Below are 18,686 nucleotides of genomic sequence, written 5' to 3'. Positions count from 1 at the left end.
CCCACCCCCACCCTCCTTCCTCTCTGTCTCTCTCTTTCCCTCCCACAGCCAAGGCTCCATTGGAGCAAAGATGACCTGGGCGCTGGGGATGGCTCCTTGGCCTCTGCCTCAGGCGCTGGAGTGGCTCTGGTCACGGCAGAGAGACGCCCCGGAGGGGCAGAGCATCGCCCCCTGGTGGGCAGAGCATCGCCCCTGGTGAACGTGCCGGGTGGATCCCGGTCGGGCGCATGCAGGAGTCTGACTGTCTCTCCCCGTTTCCAGCTTCAGAAAAATACACACACACACACACACACACACACACAGACACACACACAAAAAAAAAGAAGGGAGAAGAAAGTAAGTCCTCAACCCAGGATTGCATAAACCGTGGTCCTTTATAAAATTAGAAAAAAAATTATTATAAAAAAACAACAACAACAAAAACAAGGTTCACTCCAGGTGTCCAACTGGAGTGGATAGGAAGCCTTTCAGATACTCCCTTTTTCCTTTAGCTGCACTTCTCTGTAGTTCTATCTACCACACTTCGTGCTACCACTACCCCTTCTGTATCTATCACACTTGATTGTTATTACTTATTCTTTTGTCCTCTTGTTCTCTACCATGAGCTCAGCTTTGTGTAACCACACTTAGTACGGGGTCTGATTCGTAATAGGGACTTGACATTTTCTGTCAAACACGCCACCCAGTTTTGTAATCGCAGTCAAGATCAACACATTACTTCTGCACCTTGACACAGGAGCTTCTGTGGCATAATTCCTAAGCGTCCTACAGCTTTGGGGCTTCCAGGTGGGGGGCTACTTTTTAGACTAGGACTCAGTGGTGCGCCCCCTAGCGCCTCCGGCTAATGCTGCAGGAATGGGTAAGGAACCCGCGAGCACGCGGTCCTAGACGGGCGCATGGCGCATGCGTAGCACGAGAGCGCTTGGCTCTGATAGGAAGAGTCCAACCATGAGGGGAGCGGGATGTAGAATCAGATCCTTTTCCTTTCGCAGTAGGCAGGTGGCCCTTATTATTTTCCTTTATGATTGTATCTTCACTTAAAATGCAAGACTTGATATGTGGCTTTTCGGGGAGCGAGAAGGGGGCCAGAGTTGTCCTCCTCTTCTTCGTTCTTCCGTACTCCCCCGGAGGGCGGCGGGTTGGGCCGTCCCAGGTCAAGGCGCGCGGGGGCGGAAGCGGCCGCGGCTGTGACTGCGACTGCGACCCGGTCGGCTGTCAGAGCTGGAGGGTGCCCGGGCGGAGCTGCCATGGAGCGTCAGCGCTGGCTGCCGCTGGAGGCCAATCCCGAGGTGAGCGCGGCTCTGACTTCGGCCTCGGACGCAGGCGGGGCTAAGGGGGCCGGGTTGCCGCAGCTAGCCCGGGCAGTCTTTCTCTAAACCGTGTTCTCTGTTTCGTTTCCAGGTCACCAACCAGGTGAGTGAGGTGTCTTGTCGCTCGGGACCCCGGAGCGGTCTCTGGCCGTCTGCACCTCCACGCTCTCCTCTCTGGGAGTCCGGGATTTAATTCCGCGAGGGTCCCTGTCTCGGGCGTGCCCGTTTTGCGGCCGTCTGCCTTCCACCTGGCTCCTGGAGATGTTCCCAGCTGTCCCAGCTCCTTCTCTGGTCCCATTTCCCCCGTCCTCACGTTTCCTGGGTCTCGGGTGTGAGGAGTGTTCACCCTGCACTCCTAGTCCCCATTCTCTCTCCGTTTTGCTTACTGCTCGTGTGCTGATTCCATAATTTTCCCACCCCGTATTTTCTGGGTGACTAATTTGCTGCCACTACCTGACTCCAAGCTTTGTAAACTCGCCCACCCAGTCCTTGTAATTTCATCCACCGCCTGCACTATGAAATCACCTTCCAATCTTCTCTTGCCCCATGAAGTCACTTCTTTGCCCTGCCACGCCCCCTTTTTCTTCCAGTTTCTTAAAACTGGAATTAAATGGCTTTTATACCATAGACAGCTCAATATAATAGTTACAATACTATTGTTTGCCACATACAACCTTTACAATGTGGGGCAGTCACTCGATTAAAAGAACAGTGAATGTTGTCAGTTACAAACTTCTGATTTGCTCAGGTGTATTTTACCTTACATTCTCAGCAGCTAATTTACTTTTTACTGCCTTTTTAGTTTATTATATGATAAACTTGACTCCCATAATCTTACTTCTCATCACCAAGGAATAATGATTTGTCACGGACTTAACTGGCTTTTGGTTTTAAAAGCTTCTAGAAAATTCCTTATATAAGGAAAGTAGAAATATTTGGATGTTGCCAGCAAACACTTTTTCTTATTCGGATTTATTATACGCTTTTGAAAGGACTATTATTCCCCCAACTCTCTTTAGTAATTTAGAAAAAGCTTAAAACCCAGCATATTTTTTGTATATTATTATCATCATTATTATTATTTAACTGAGAGTTGGGGAGGCAGAGAGACAGACTCCCACATGCGCTGGGACGGGGAGCCACCCGGCAAGCCCACTACCAGGCAATGCTCTGCCCTTCTGGGGCCGCTGCTCTATTGCTTGGTAACCAAACTATTTTAGCACCTGGGCAAAGCCATGGAGCCATCCTCCGTGCTGGGGGCAAACTTTGCTTGAACCATTGGAGCCATGGCTGCGGGAGGAGAAGAGAGGGAGATGGATGGAGGGGTGGAGAAGCTGATGGTCACTTTTCCTGTGTGCCTTGTCCCGTAATTGAACCGGGGCTTCCACATGCCTGGTGACTCTCTGCCGCTGAGCCAAATGACCAGGGCTATATATTATTCTTATGGTGATTTTTTCTATTGATGTTAATTTCCTTTTGTTTTACCCCCTTGGACATTTGCTGTTAATTTTTTTCCTAACAAATTTTGAACTTGTAAAGTGAGAATAATCTTCAGGCAGAAGAAGTTTGTATTTGCAACTTCTGATTTAATGTCATTGGAAAGAAGCATATTTCTCTTAGGTTTATTCCAAAACTATTTTTACACCTTTTGTGAAAGTTCATTTTACCATTTATTTGGAAAGTGTTCAGTTCTATTGATTTATGTGTCTGTTCCTTTAAAAGTACCACACTGTTTGATTACTGTTGTTTTATGCTATCCTAGTTTTTAAAAATGTTTAGGTTATTTTAGTTACTTTGCTTTTCAATATGTTTTAGAATCAGTTTGACAATTTCTACAAAAAGTCCTATTGTAATTTTGATGGTAATATGTGCCTAAATCTATAGTACCTTTTGGAGAAAATTAGCATCTTAACAATACTGAGATTTGCAATCCATGAAGATGGTACATCTCATTATTTATTTTGTTTGTTTCAACAGTGTTTTGTAGTTTCAGCTTATCAGTAACCCATCACCTTCAGACCAATTAGTTTTGTAGTTTCAGCATGTAAATTTCACACATATTTTGTTAGATTAATACCTAAGTATTCAGTGATTTTTGGTACTATTGTGAAATATACTGTTTTAAAGCTTTAATTCTGATTGTCCATTGCTATATATTGAAATACTGTTTTTTAAATTAAAAAAACTTTATTTCAGATAAAATTAATATGTACATAACTAAGGATAAAGCAGACACATTTCTTGAGTCCATTATTTTAGGTAATTGTGATTTCCATTAATAGAGTTACTGAGTATTGAATATTTTCCTACATGCTTTTTTGGAAGCTTCTGTAGCCTTTTCTCGGTAGGAATTCCAGTTTTTCTGAATTCTCTTTTTTTCAAGTATTACATTTTGCATTTTTCATAAAAGGTGGGATCATTGTATAAGCCATTAGATGTTCTTTTTTTTTTTTCTTTTTGAATAGATGTGGAAGAATTTTGTAACATAAAAATATCCTCAAAAATCTAAGAGTGTGTATGAAGGGCATATTCTATACATAATTTTAGACATTCTTTCAATGCAGAATTTTCTTTCCAGCATTTTACTACCATAAGGATTCCAGATTCCTTGCACATTTGGAAGAGTCTAAAAATTGTTCAGAACATCTTTCTCAGGTCTTTTCTTATTATTTTAGGGATCAAAACATCTTTTTCTACATGTCTGAGATGCTGCTCTATCAGGTTGAGTGCCATCTTGACAACAGAGCTAGAGATACTCGTTTTACCTTAATTGGTTTGAGAGAGAGAGGAAGGGAGAGAGAACGAAACAGAAACGTCAGTATGCTCCTTTTAAGTGCCCTGACGGGGGATCGAACCTGCAACCTTTGCACATTGGGACAACACTAACCAACAGAGCTACCTGGCCAGGGTGAGGTACTGGCTTTTATATGTTGACTTTGTATACTGCTGCCTTGCCAATTTCACTTATTCTAGTTGGGTTTTTTTAAGTTTTGCTTTGAAATTTTCTATATAGACAATTCTATTCTCTGTCTATTTTATATAGACAATTTATTTCTCCCTTTTCAATCTGTATGCCTTTTATTTCCTTCCTTCTTATTTTTTTAAAAGATTTTATTTATTGATTTTAGAAGAGAGAGAAAGGTAGGAGGTGGAGATGTAAAGAAGCATCAACTTGTAGTAGTTGCTTCTTGTATGTGCCTTGACCAGGCAAGCCTGGGGTTTCAAACTGGTGACCTAAGCATTACCAGGGCACTGCTTTATCCACTGTGCCACCACAAGTCTGGCTATATGCCTTTTATTTCTCACTGCACTCGTTAGGACCTTCAATACAACATTTAATAGCTAGAACATCTTTGCCTTGTTTTGTGTATGTGTTGGGAAACATTTGGTCTCTCATCATTAAAGATGTTAGCTGTAAGGTTTTGGTTGATGCTTTTTATCAGGCTAAGAAAGTCCCCTTTAGTTCCTAGTTTGCTGAGGGTTTTTATCATGTATCAGTGTTGAATTTTCTCAAATGACTTTCTTGCATATCTTGAGATTATTTAAGGAAGAAATAGTATCAGTTCCATGTAAACATAGAAGATGGGGGACACTTTACCACTCACTTTGTGGCCAGCATTACCAGACAAACCATAATAACAAAAACTGAAAACTAAAAATCCTCAACAAAATATGAACAAAGAGAATGCAGCAGTATATTAAAGGATAATATATCATAATGAAAACAGTTTATCATGGTATTGTAAAGCTGTTCACCATTCAAGTCAATCAATGTAATTAACTATATTAACAGACTAAGGAATAAAACTATTTTTAGATGATACTATTTCTTTTAATAAGATACTAGGCTTATACTACTGTGATTCAGCTACTTTTGGACCTTGTTCCTAGCTAATCTTGATAAACTATAAAAAACATTTACTTATTGACATTAATTAAATAGTAGTTTGGGGGCATCTTTTTAAATACCAGGTATCTGAACAGGAGGTGGTTATACTTTGGTGGTTAAAACAGTCATAATTTTCTGCTTTTCAATCCAATGGGGAGAGACAGAAAAATAAGCAAATAATTAACAATTGTTATAGATACTATGGAAAAAAATTAACACAATACTGAGATGGAGACCATCAGGGAAAACATCACAGGTTAGATGGTGATAAGAGGCCACTCTGAGGTGACATAAACAAAGAAGAAATGTTATATTTCTGGAATGCTTTGTTGTGGTTCAGTTTGTTTTAGAATAACATAAAAGAAGGGATGTACTTAGAGAATGTGCAAGTATCTGGAAGTGATTAGTTTTTAACAATTTTTGTTGTTTCTTTATTCTCCTTGTATTAGTGGTAGAAACCAGGATAGAAAATGAATAGAAATTTAATTAACTGACTTAAATATGGTGAATTAACAGAATTAAGCCATGAATAAATCTGAACAACAGTATCCATCCCCACTCCCTATTTTCTCAAATTAATGGAATAGTAGGCCCTTTACTTATCTTGATTTCACAGTGTTACCATTTGGTAGTTGCATGTGTTGTTATTGTACTTTTAGTTTGAGTAAATACTGTTTTTGCTCTAATGATGCCTACTTTGTATAAGAATGATTAATAGATCATTATTAACTGTTAGACAGTCACAATGTGTTTGTGTTTCAATAGGTATGGTAAGCAATGATTTGTTCAAATGAAATCAGTTAAGTAATAGAAAATTTATTAAAAAATTTAACCTCTTATTTGCATATACATTTAAAGGGGTCATAGCAGCTTGTAACTGATGGAAAGTTACAGATAAACATAAGAATTATAACTTTTAAAAAAGGTACAGTCTGTGATATGGGCATTCATTGCATTTCTTTTTATGAGCGCACTAGATTTTCATCCTGATTATGTTTTGTGATCTGAGTACAGGACGGCCACATTATGTGTATTTAAAATGTTGTTGTATTTTAGAACCAATCATTTTGATATGGAAATTCCCTAGAAATATTTTTAATGGTGATTTTATTAAAGAGTCAAAATATTTTCTAGCATAATGTATAAGATTTAAAATAAATTTAACATAACTGTTGTTTTTAGCTTAGAAGCTTAGAGTTGGAAAAAGAATTAGAGCTCATCTGCTGCATTGTTGCCATAAACATACAAAAGTTCTGTAGTTAGTAGAGTTTATCTTAGGAAAAAAGCCTGTTACCCTGTCCTCCTCTGGCTATTATCTCGTATCTGTTTTTCTTCTTTGTAAAAATTTCACAAAGAATTGTCCATAGGAGCTGTTGCTACTTTCTTGTCTCCATTTTTCTCTCTGTATTCATGTCTAGCTAGCTTCTCTCCTCAACATTTCATAGTAACTACTTTTGTCAAATTTACTAACCATTACTTTGCCAGATCCGTTGGTCACTTTGTGTTACCATATTTCTTGACCTCTCAGCAACATTTGGTAGAGTAGTCCACTCTGTCCTTTTTGAAACATCATCTTTTCTTGACTTGTGTGATAATTCTGATTTTCCTCCTTTTTCTTTGACTGCCTGCTAGATTCGCCTTTGCTAGATTATCTCCTTCCCAACTTCTGAGGAGTTCCTCAGAACTTTGTCCTAGACTGCTAATCTCTTTCATGTGCATTCTCTCCCTACCAATGTTTCTGTTGCGTGGCATTAATGCTCTCAGTTGTCACATAGTTGATCCCATGTTTCTCTAAACCCAACTTCTCCACCAAATTAGGAAATCTGTTTATTCAGCTATCTCTTTGATATTTCCATTTGGATGTTTTATAGATACCTCAAACTTAACACGAGAGAAAGAACACTGGATTTACAGTCTCTCACCTGTCCTCCAACATACTTCTTTCTCATTCTCCCAAGGGCACTGCCATTTATCCAATGCCCAAGTCATTTTCATTGAATCTTCTTCACAACTATGCTGATTTGGAGAGGCTACACTGTTTTGATTTGATTTCTTGGCTTTTATCTCTGCTCTGAGACTATGGGCAGTTACCTAACCTCTTTGTACTTGAGTTTCTTAGTTTCTTCTAATCTCTCCTGATCTTGTAAAATTGTTGTAAGGATTACCTAACTTACTGCATGTAAAGTATGCACATACAGCAATTTCTAGAACAAACATGCACTCTGTGAATGTTAGCATTTTAAAATATTCTTCTTTCCCTAACCTCTCATAGCCTATTGATCTGCAAATCTTGTGGACTTTTCTTTAGAATTCTATTCTCCATTTCTGCTACTACAACTCAAACCACCATCCTCCTAGTTTAGATACCTGTGGTAACCTCCTAACTAGTTTTTCTGCTTCTCCCTTCACCCTGTAAAATCTATTCTTATATGTGGTTTTATAAAAATACAAATCACTCCTTTTGTCTCTCTGCTTAAAACATTCAAAGCTCAAATGGTCTCCTGCTTGTCTTCAGAATACAATTCAGATGTCTTACTGTAAGCTGATGAGGAGGTACTGCCCACTTCTCTTCCACTCATGTTGAGTTCAGTCTTTGAAAGCCAAACCCCTTCCTGCTTCAGAATCTTTGCACTTGCTACTTTTTGCTTGAATCATTCTGATCTGGGTTGCTTTGTGGCTGGTTCTTTCTTGTCATTTGTGGCTTAACATAAAGTCTCCTCCTCAGTCTTTTCTTGATTCTGCAGCTAAAGTTCTTTCCACCGCCCGAATCTGCAATGACATTGTTTCTTGTTTTATTTTCTTCGAAATATTTTACTGCCTTGTAAAATTATTTATGTCTTTACTTGTTTATTCTGTGTATACTAATACTAGAATGTAAATTCTATCAGAGCAAAGAACACATTTGAAGTGCTAAGAATGGTGCCTGGCCTATAGGGTGCTCTCAACAAATAGTGAATGGAAGAGTGAATAAACATGATAGATATAGCTGCCCTCCTATTCCAAAAAATCATTCTGGAAAATATCTTTAATGTGTTTGTGAATCTTTTACTTTAGTATTTTAATGAGCAGTATTGTATCTCATAAGGTGATTTAATTCTTTATAATAGTACATTATATAATAGTTAGAAGAATTACATTTATATTTATCTTTTTTGAAACAAAATCTGTTTTTCTGTAACTTCCTCAGTAGCCCATCAGTCGTTCCTTTGAAACCATACAGCATAAATCTAATTGTTCTCCCATGATATTACTAAAAATATCTGCTGATAGGATCATAATAATATGTCTTTTCTGAAGTTGCCTCAGCTCTCCAGTTGTGATGTCTTCCAAGCCTTAACATTCTTGGTCACCTTCCTTTGCGCTTGCTTCTTTTTGTCATTGTCCTTCATAAAATAGGCCTCCCAGAGCTGTTTTATCCATTCTGATAATCCACTCTGAATAATCTGTGTTGAATACAGTGGGTTACTGCATTATTCTGAATAATACTTCTCTTTTAAATTTTTTTCAATTATAGTTGATGTAAGGTATTTTCCCCCTGAGGAAGAAAGAAGGGCGTAGCCACCAAGTGTGGACTAGCAAAAGCTTTATTCAGAGCGCATCCCGGGCGGCTTCGGTAAGGTGGTGGCGGGTTGATGTGACGTGGCAAAATTTCATTGGCTTACAGACAGTTGTTCTTTTTTCAAAGTACTCCTGGTCCATTTCTTTTGGCGGGCATGGATGTGGGTGGTTCCAGCCAAAGTCCCTGGACCTGGTTCCACATGTGACCTTCCCCCATTGCCAACCGACCCAACAGGTGATATTCAGTATTATTTTATAATGGTTTCAGGTGTATTGCCTAGTGGTTAGACATTTATGTAATTTACAAAGGGCTCCCCCTATGAAGTCTAGTACCCGCCTGCACCATACATAGTTATTACAGTATTGTTGACTATGTTCCTTATGCTGTCCTTTACATTTCATGACTATTTTGTTTTTTGTAACTACCAATTTGTACTTCTTAATCCCTTTACCTTTCTCACTCAGTCCCCCAACACCACCCCTATCTGGCAACCATCAGTTTGTTCTCTGTATCTATCAGTCTGTGTCTGTTTTGTTTTGCTTAATTTTTCTTTAAATTCTACATGTACATAAAATCATATAGTATTTGTCTTTTTCTGACTTACTCCATTTAGTATAATATCCTCTAGATCCAGGATGGCAAACCTTTTTACAAAAACTGCCCACTTTTGCAGTGCTGGTCAACCTGGTCCCTCCTGCCTCCAGTGGGCGCTCCAGCTCTCCTGGTGTGCAGTAGTGGAATGGCACTGTGATTGGCCCACCGTGAAAGCTGGACCACTCACCAGTGGGCGGGAGGGACCAGGCCGACCAGCACTGCAAAAGTGGGTGGTCTCCACAAAAAGGTTCGCCATCACGGCTCTAGATCCATCCATATTGTCACAAATCATAAGATTTCATTCTTTTTTATGGCAAGTAATATTTAATTGTATATATGTACCACATATTTATCTAATTGTTTATTGATGGGCACTTAGGTTGCTTTTATATGTTGACTGTTGTAAATAACACTGCAGTGAACATGGGTGCATATCTTTTTGAATCAGTGTTTTGGATTTCTTCAATAAATACCCAGAAATAGAATAGTTGGCTCTTAAGGTAGTTCTATTTTTAAGTTTTTAAGGAATCTCCATACTGTTTCCCATAGTGGCTGGTCCAATTTATAGTCCTACCCACAGCACATGATGGTTGCCTTTTCTGTATACATGCTTGCCAACACTTGTTGCTTATTAACTTTTTTTTTTTTTTTTTTTTTTTTACAGAGACAGAGAGAGGGACAGACAGACAGGAACGGAGATGAGAAGCATCAATCATTAGTTTTTCGTTGGGACACCTTAGTTGTTCATTGATTGCTTTCTCATATGTGCCTTGACTGTGGGGCTACAGCAGACCGAGTAACCCCTTGCTCAAGCCAGTGACCTTGGGTCCAAGCTGGTGAGCTTTGCTCAAGCCAGATGAGCCCGTGCTCAAGCTGGCGACCTCAAGGTCTTGAACATAGGTCTTCCGCATCCCAGTCCAATGCTCTATCCACTGCGTCACTTCCTGGTCAGGCTCAACACCTTTTTTGAAGGGATGTCTTTATCCCATTGTATATTCTTTCCTTCATCATAGATTAGTTGGCCATATAAGTGTGGATTATTTCTGTTTTCTCTACTCTGCTCTATTGGTCTATATGTCTGTTTTTATGCCAGTACCATTCTCTTTTGATTACTGTAGTACTGTAGTATAGTTTGATACCAGGTAGCGTGATACCTCTAACTTTGTTCTTTGTTCTCAGGACTGCTATGTCTATCTGAGGTGTTTTGTGATTCCATGTAAATTTTAGAATTATTTATTCTAGTTCTGTGGAAAGTGCTATGATAAATGAATTCAGTAAAGTAGCAGGATACAAAATTAAAATAATGCTTCTTTTTATAGCAGACTAGCATTGCATCTCTTTGTTGACAGTTGTGTAGTCAGTTTATATTGAGCCTGCAGAGAAATACACTACTTTTTTTCTTAATTTCCACATGAAATGTTTCCAGTATTTTTCCATTTTCTACTTAAATAATTTCATTTTTGTTTGTTTAGGGTTTTTTTTTTAACTTTTCCATTAAAATTCACTTTGCTAGCTCCCAGATTTAAGAACCATCATTTTCTCATTTAATTATTCATTATTCTCCTAGTTTTACATCTAGTAATTACTCATAGTGTACATTTAATAATAGTAATATCAAGTAACTATTAAATAATTATAATTTTTGGCATAACCCAAATCATTAATAAATTAGTAACAAGGGGGATATCTTGCTGTCCAGAACCTTGGATCTCTAAAGACCAGAGAAAGTGGCTTTGGAACAGATTTGAAAGGAGAGTGAATTTAATTCAATTTAATTTAATTTGTGTGTGTGTGTGTGTGTGTGTGAGAGAGAGAGAGAGAGAGAGAGAGAGAGAGACTAGGACAGAGAGAGAAAGAGGGACAGATGGACAGGAAGGTAGAGAGATGAGATGAGAAGCATCAATTCTTTGTTGTGGCACTTTAGTTGTTCATTGATTGCTTTCTTATATGTACCTTGACTGGGGACTGCAGAAGACAGAGTGACCCCTTGCTCAAGCCAGTGACCTTGGCTCAAGCTGGTGAGCCATGCTCAAACCAGATGAGTCTGCGCTCAAGCTGGCGACCTCGGGTTTCAAACCTGGGTCCTCTGAGTCCCAGTTGATGCTCTATCCACTGCGCCACCACCTGGTCAGGCATTAATTTCTTTATTTTAAAAAATGAAATTAGATTTTTTTGTTATTTGTCACCTAAAGAATGAGGAACAACTAATGATAAATCAGGGGCAGAGACTAACTGTTTTAGATAGAGAACTCCAGTTTGTATTGAAAAATCTGGAGGGAGAGAGGGTTATAGGCCCTTTGAGAACTTGAGAGATCATTGTAGCTAACATTAGAGAATTAGGTACAAAAAGATACTTCAAGTAGTGAGAGATGAGGCTTGAAAAGTAAATAGGTAACAGAGTATCTAGAGTTTTGCATGTGGACCTTGAAAAATCAGGTAACCTCTCAGACTGTTTTCTTACTGGAAAGGGTTTATGTTACCTACCTTACCAGTTGCAGTAAAGGTGAAGTACATTAAAATTCCTTGAATGGTTTCTGATATATCATACTCTTAAAAATCATTACAAGTAATTAAAAATATTCTTTATCTGATGGACCACTGAATAAAAAATGTGAGTTGACCAAGTATCTTTTAGGGGTACATATTCTAATTTACTATTTTATTTTTAGTGAGAGAGAGAGATGGAGACAGGAAGGGAGAAAGATGAGGAGCATCTCATAGTTGTATCACTTTATTTGTTCATTGATTGCTTCTTATACATGCCTTGACTGGGGGGGGAGGGTGTACTCCAGTGGAGCCAGTGACACTTTGCTCAAGCCGGTGATTTTTGGGCTCAAGCTAACAACCATGGGATCATGTCAATGAACCCATGCTCAAGCTGGTGACCTCGGGGTTTTGAGCCTGGGACCTCAGTGCTCTATCCACTGTGCCTCTACTGGTCAGGCAACTACTTATATTTATATTTCCACACCAATCCTATCTTCCGAATATGGTCCAAAATGGTTTGCCGAGCTGAATTAAGCCTTTCTGCGATCTCTGATGTCAGAAAAGGATCTTGCTCCAACATGGTCATCGATCAAAGATGGATGCCCAGAACGTGGCTTATCATAAAGGTCGAAATCACCTGTTTCGAATTTTTCGAACCATCTTCTGCATGTCCTATCAGAAACTGTACCTTCACCAAACACTTTCAATAAATTTCTACATGCTTCTGTAGCATTTCTTCCTTGTTGAAATTCGTATACAATACAGTGGCATAAATGAACTTTATCAGTAGCTATGGGTACACTATCGCTTCACACATAAGACTAACATGAATCAACTTTGTTTTAGTTAATTTGCTACGTCAGTATGTATACATTAAGTGATAAAAATAGAGAGGCACACATGCACCAAATAAACATGTGCTTACGTGTCGAAATGTGATGGAAACGGACAGAACTTTCCGGTAGACCTTATATATTTTTTTTGGTTGGCAAAAATGTTAGCGGCATTGTGAAAATTTAGTGAGTCACCCTGACTAGGCAGTGCTGCAATGGATAGAGTGCTGGGCTGGGACACAGAGGACCCAGGTTTAAAACCCAGAGGTTGCCGGCTTGAGGGCGGGTTTATGGGCTCACCTAGCTTGAGCCCAAGGTCGCTGGCTTGAGCAAGGGGTCATTCTCTCTGCTGTAACCTCACAGTCAAGGCACATATTAGAGAGCAATCAGCCCTGGCCGGTTGGCTCAGTGGTAGAGTGTCAGCCTGGCGTGCAGAAGTCCCAGGTTCAATTCCCGGCCAGGGCACACAGGAGAAGCGCCCATCTGCTTCTCCACCCCTCCCCCTCTCCTTCCTCTCTGTCTCTCTCTTCCCCTCCCACAGCGAGGCTCCATTGGAGCAAAGATGGCCCGGGCGCTGGGGATGGCTCCTTGGCCTCTGCCCCAGATGCTAGAGTGGCTCTGGTCTCAACAGAGCGACGCCCCGGAGGGGCAGAGCATTGCCCTCTGGTGGGCAGAGCGTCGCCCCCTGGTGGGCGTGCCAGGTGGATCCCGGTCAGGCGCATGCGGGAGTCTGTCTGTCTATCGCGGTTTCCAGTTTCAGAAAAATACAAAAAAAAAAAAGAAAAAGAAAACCCATCTTCCATGATCTTCTTGGTTTCTCCTCTGAAAAAAAAGAAAAAAAGAAAAAAAAAGAAAGCAATCAATGAACAACTAAAGGGGCTATAACAAAGGATTGATGCTTCTCATCTCTCTCCCTTCCTGTCTGTCTGTCCCTCTCTCTGTCTTTCTGTCTCTGTCACAGAAAAAAAGAAAAAAAATTAGTGAGCCAATTATTTGGAATATTTTGTTATTCTATTACCCAGGATTTGGAAAAGCCAGAAGACTGGTATTAAGAGCTTATAAGTGACATTGTTCTGCTTGATGCAAACAGTATGCTAATTGTGTAGGTATACTTTGCAAACACATATATAAGATACTTTTCTTTGTGAGTAGTCTAGAGAGATTTTTTTGGGTTTTCTTCCAGTTGTGTGAATTTAAATAAAATATACATGTGTATCAGTTCTATAGATTTGTAACTTAGAAATTGCATGTAACTATTGCAAAATAACACTTTTTTTAGAATACTGGAAAATAGAAAGTTGAATTCACATCACCCAAAGTAAACTGCTATTATTTTAGAGAATCTCCTTCTAGTTTTTCTCTATTTGCATATGTTATCATCAAACCCACTTGTTGGTTTTTTTTTAATGATAAAAGTAGAACACTTTTATCATTTAAAGAAAGTAAGAGGTAAAAGTTGAAGACCTATCTTCCCCACTCTTTCTCTACTTCCCAGAGTTAGTTACTATTAATAGTTGCTTTTATTCTTTTTAGTATTTGATGGCTTTCTGTTTGAGTCTTACCCATAACAATCTTGGGTCAGAGGAGCAACCAATATACAGTACTTAGTAGATATTAATTTAATTGAACTTTTATCAATCTTGTTTGATTGGTGATATGAGTAACAGCTTAAGGAAAAGTTATGACTCCAGTTAAAATTTATTTATTTTTGTTTTTATTTTAATCTTTTATTTAATCATTAATCATGTCTTCAGTGTGATACTAATCAGTCTTACTACAATTGCTGCCTGTGGAGCTTGGTACTTGGCTGACATGGAATAAGTTTACTGCTTACTTAATATAATTGGTAAATTAACATAAATTACCAATTATGTCTTGACTGTTTTTAAACTAAAATATCTAACTGTTGCTTTTACTTTATAGCCCAGATGTAAAGTTACTATAGCTACCATCTTGTTTTATAACTTTATAACAATATGGCTTTTGAGGGTATGTAAAATTAACATATAAATTGAAATCCTCTTATCAGGGTCAGGGCTGTCAGTCCTGTCCAGGTACTATTTGGAGTTGATTAAATGAATGCTTGGTTTTAGATTAGTAGCCAAGTGTATTTTTTTTAACCTCCTTAATGTGGCCACAAATGAAAACAAATATATATAAAATATTCATTATAAATAATGTGGCTTAATGGACGTATCTAGACATGCAGATAACTTAGATTACCGTATCTATTAAAATAGAGATGTAATCATATAACTTGAGTGTCTGTGGCTAGGCAATGTGATTAAAAAGATGAATAAGACACAGTTCCTTCCCCTTGATGTTGCAGTCAATTTTAATCCTTTTTGGTTTCTAAATAGAATTGAATATTGAGAAGGGCATAGACTAAGATTTTTTAAATTGGATTTATTGGGGTGACATTGGTTAATAAAGCCATACAGGTTTCAAGTGTACAACTCAACAAAACATCCCCGCATACTGCATCATGTGCCCCCATCCAAAATCAGGTCTTTTTCGTCCCTATTTATCTCCCTTTTGCCCTTTTCCACCTCCCTCCAATCCCCTTTCCCAGTACAACTGTCATCATACTGTTTTCCGTGTCTGTGTGTCACATATATATGAGGGAAAGAGGGAGGGGAAGGGAAGCAGATGGTCGCTTCTCTTGTGTACCCTGACTGGGAATCAAACCCAGGACATCCATATGCTGGGATGATGCTCTGCCCACTGAGCCATCCAGGGCTGATGAATGTTTAATATGAATTTTTCTTCTTCTTTTTTGTATCATCTGAAACTTATCTTGTGATGGTGCACTTTTAAAAGTTATCAACTTCATTCATTACAGACATTTGTTAAGAATTTGTTGTGAAGTTGAAATCATTCTTAATTTCTTTCTGTAATAGATTAGTGCTTGACATTTTCTGTTCCTATGAAATCTTTTTTTTTTGACAATTTATTTATTTATTTTTACAGAGACAGAGAATCAGAGAGAGGGATAGACAGGGACAGACAGACAGGAACAGAGAGAAGAGAAGCATCAATTATTAGTTTTTCGTTGCGCATTGCAACGCCTTAGTTGTTCATTGATTGCTTTCTCATATGTGCCTTGACTGTGGGCCTTCAGCAGACCGAGTAACCCCTTGCTTGAGCCAGCGACCTTGGGTCCAAGCTGGTGAGCTTTTTTTGCTCAAACCAGATGAGCCCATGCTCAAGCTGGCGACCTTGGGTCTCGAACCTGGGTCCTCCGCATCCCAGTCCAACGCTCTATCCACTGTGCCACCGCCTGGTCAGGACCTATGAAATTTTAATTTAAAAAACCCCACTATTCTTTTGTTACAGTTGTTTTGCCAGATATAAGAGATGCAGTGAATTGAGTAGGGTTTATCCTGTATTAGAGGTCAAGAAGCCAGTAGTTTACTTCTTATATCAAGATTTCTCTGGTATTCACACAAATCAGTTGGACTTTTTTGGTTCTATATACTCTTTGCTCATCGATATGATTTGTGATATCTACCTATTTATCTTTAAACTTCAGGCATCATTTTTGGTAAGTAGGATAAACTGTGTTGGTCTTCTACTAAAATATTTATTAGAACTTAGATGCATCTCATTAAGAATTAAGTGCTGGAAATGAGTTTAACATATCAGTCAAGTTAATATGTTTGTGCTTGGTTAAGTCCTGGCTTATGTTCAGTCCTAAAGTAATGGATTTTGAAAATAATTTTGCTTAGTATGTAGTCAAGTTTAAATGTCTATTAATTGATATAATTAAATTGATATCTCTTCCTACCATATTTATGGGAAATCTGCTTAATTCTTAATGAATACCAGTACGATTTGTACCTTGCATTTCCTTTTATGTATTAGATACATAGTACATACGTGTTGATTATTTCCCAATTTAATACTGTCTATTTACTTTTTCCTCCTTTGACCAGTTTCTCAAACAGTTAGGTCTGCATCCTAACTGGCAGTTTGTTGATGTGTATGGAATGGATCCTGAACTCCTGAGCATGGTACCAAGACCAGTGTGTGCAGTGTTACTTCTCTTCCCTATTACAGAAAAGGTAATTGCTAAGGAAGATGGAAGTTTTTGGTAAATGCAAAGTGTATTTTTATCATTCTATTAAAAATCATGCTGTTCTTTAAGAGCAGACAACTCTACTCTTGCACAGAAAAAGGAAATCAAGGAAGCGGGGGTACCTTTAAAATCTAGTTTTATGTAGGAGATGATATTTAGATTTTTAAAGTAATTTTTATTTTTAATTTAATGATATTTAGATTTTGATTTATAAATTGACAGTAAAGCCCTTAGATAGTCTGGCTTTTTTTTTTTTTTTTTTTTTTGCGAGAGAGAGACAGAGAGAAGGACAGACAGACAGGAAGAGAGATGAGAAGCATCAGTTCTTTTTTTTTTTTTTTTTTTTTTCATTTTTCTGAAGCTGGAAACAGGGAGAGACAGTCAGACAGACTCCCGCATGCGCCCGACCGGGATCCACCCGGCACGCCCACCAGGGGCACGCTCTGCCCACCAGGGGGCGATGCTCTGCCCATCCTGGGCGTCACCATGTTGCGACCAGAGCCACTCTAGCGCCTGAGGCAGAGGCCAAAGAGCCATCCCCAGCGCCCGGGCCATCTTTGCTCCAATGGAGCCTTGGCTGCGGGAGGGGAAGAGAGAGACAGAGAGGAAAGCGCGGCGGAGGGGTGGAGAAGCAAATGGGCGCTTCTCCTATGTGCCCTGGCCGGGAATCAAACCCGGGTCCTCCGCACGCTAGGCCGACGCTCTACCGCTGAGCCAACCGGCCAGGGCGAGAAGCATCAGTTCTTCATTGCAGCACCTTAGTTGTTCATTGATTGCTTTCTCATGTGTGACCTGACTGAGGGACTCCAGCCAAGCCGCGACCCCTTGCTCAAGCCAGTGACCTTTGGGCTCAAGCCAGCAACCATGGGGGATCATATCTATAGTCCCTGCTCAAGCCAGCAACCTTGAGGTCTCAAACTGGGTCCTCAGCATCCCAGACCAACACTCTATCCACTGCGCCACCACCCAATCAGGCTGAGATTGTCTTTTAAACTTGGGTAATTTTTTTCTTTTATAAAATGTGTTTAGTTTGCCTTAACTGTGATTTCATGTAACATTGATTCACATTTTGATGTATATATTTTAGAAATGTTAAGTAACAGAATAACCATAAATCTGTCATAGAAAATGTATGAATAAAGAATATATGTAAAATTTCAGTATATAAAATCTGTAAATTTAAAAAATATGTCTGTTAAAAGTTGTTGCTTTGTTTTAAGGAGATAGGTGTAAGTAATAATTACATTATTTCAGGATAAATTTGATCTGGGTGGAAATCACTAAGATTGAATACAGTTTAATTAGGATGTGTTAGGATTTTAAAAGCTATTATTAGATTTCTTTTTAAATTCAAGTCAAAGTATTTCAGGCTTTTTCTTCCAGAATGATATCATGTAGATACATGTATTATGGGACCAGAACTTTTAAATTCATTCAAATATACAGCTTATAAGTCCAGATCTTTCTGACTTTTATTTTTAAGCATAGAAACAATAGGATGAACTTGGTAGTTGTAAAAGTGAAGTAAATGTTTGGGACTCTGGTCTGCCATAATTACATTTTCTTTTTCATATACTTGCTCTTTAGGATTTTTTTTTCTAAGTATTAAACTTGCAAAGTTATCAAATATTTTGCTTTGTTACCAAGAAACAATAATATTAAACAACAAGAAGAAACTGAACTGTAGAACCATATAAAAATAAGGATAAGATCTTACTATATTGGCCTGACCTGTGGTGGCGCAGTGGATAAAGCATTGACCTGGAATGCTGAGGTTGCTGGTTCAAAACCCTGGGCTTGCCTGGTCAAGGCACATATGGAAGTTGAAGCTTCCTGCTCCTCCCCCCCTTCTCTCTCTCTCTCTCTCTCTTTCTCTCTCTCTCTCCCCCCCTCTAAAAAAATGAATAAATAAATAAAAATAATTAAAAAAAAAAAA

The 18,686-nt window shown here is 38.9% G+C and overlaps 1 protein-coding gene and 1 pseudogene across 3 annotated transcripts in view; one reads left to right on the top strand and one right to left on the bottom strand.

The window, feature by feature from the left end:
- The first annotated feature begins 1,182 nt into the window (after positions 1–1,182).
- Positions 1,183–18,686, top strand: part of UCHL3 (ubiquitin C-terminal hydrolase L3) — a 60,200-nt gene continuing 42,696 nt past the window's right edge. Inside the window, exons 1-2 of one of the 3 annotated variants that reach the window (XM_066236567.1) lie at positions 1,183–1,413; positions 16,608–16,736. In XM_066236567.1, coding sequence (XP_066092664.1) covers positions 16,662–16,736 — 75 coding nt within the window. In that variant the 5' untranslated portion in view covers positions 1,183–1,413; positions 16,608–16,661. Of the gene's footprint in view, positions 1,414–8,711; positions 8,813–8,969; positions 8,993–16,607; positions 16,737–18,686 lie in introns of those variants that run through there. The other 2 variants (XM_066236568.1, XM_066236569.1) reach the window with 2 other exon arrangements.
- LOC136309317 (COX assembly mitochondrial protein homolog pseudogene) lies at positions 3,561–4,212 on the bottom strand (annotated as a pseudogene).

Source organism: Saccopteryx bilineata, chromosome 6 (assembly GCF_036850765.1).
Source record: "Saccopteryx bilineata isolate mSacBil1 chromosome 6, mSacBil1_pri_phased_curated, whole genome shotgun sequence".
In the NCBI taxonomy this organism is placed as follows: domain Eukaryota; kingdom Metazoa; phylum Chordata; class Mammalia; order Chiroptera; family Emballonuridae; genus Saccopteryx; species Saccopteryx bilineata.
This window is presented reverse-complemented; position numbering and strand designations above follow the sequence as displayed.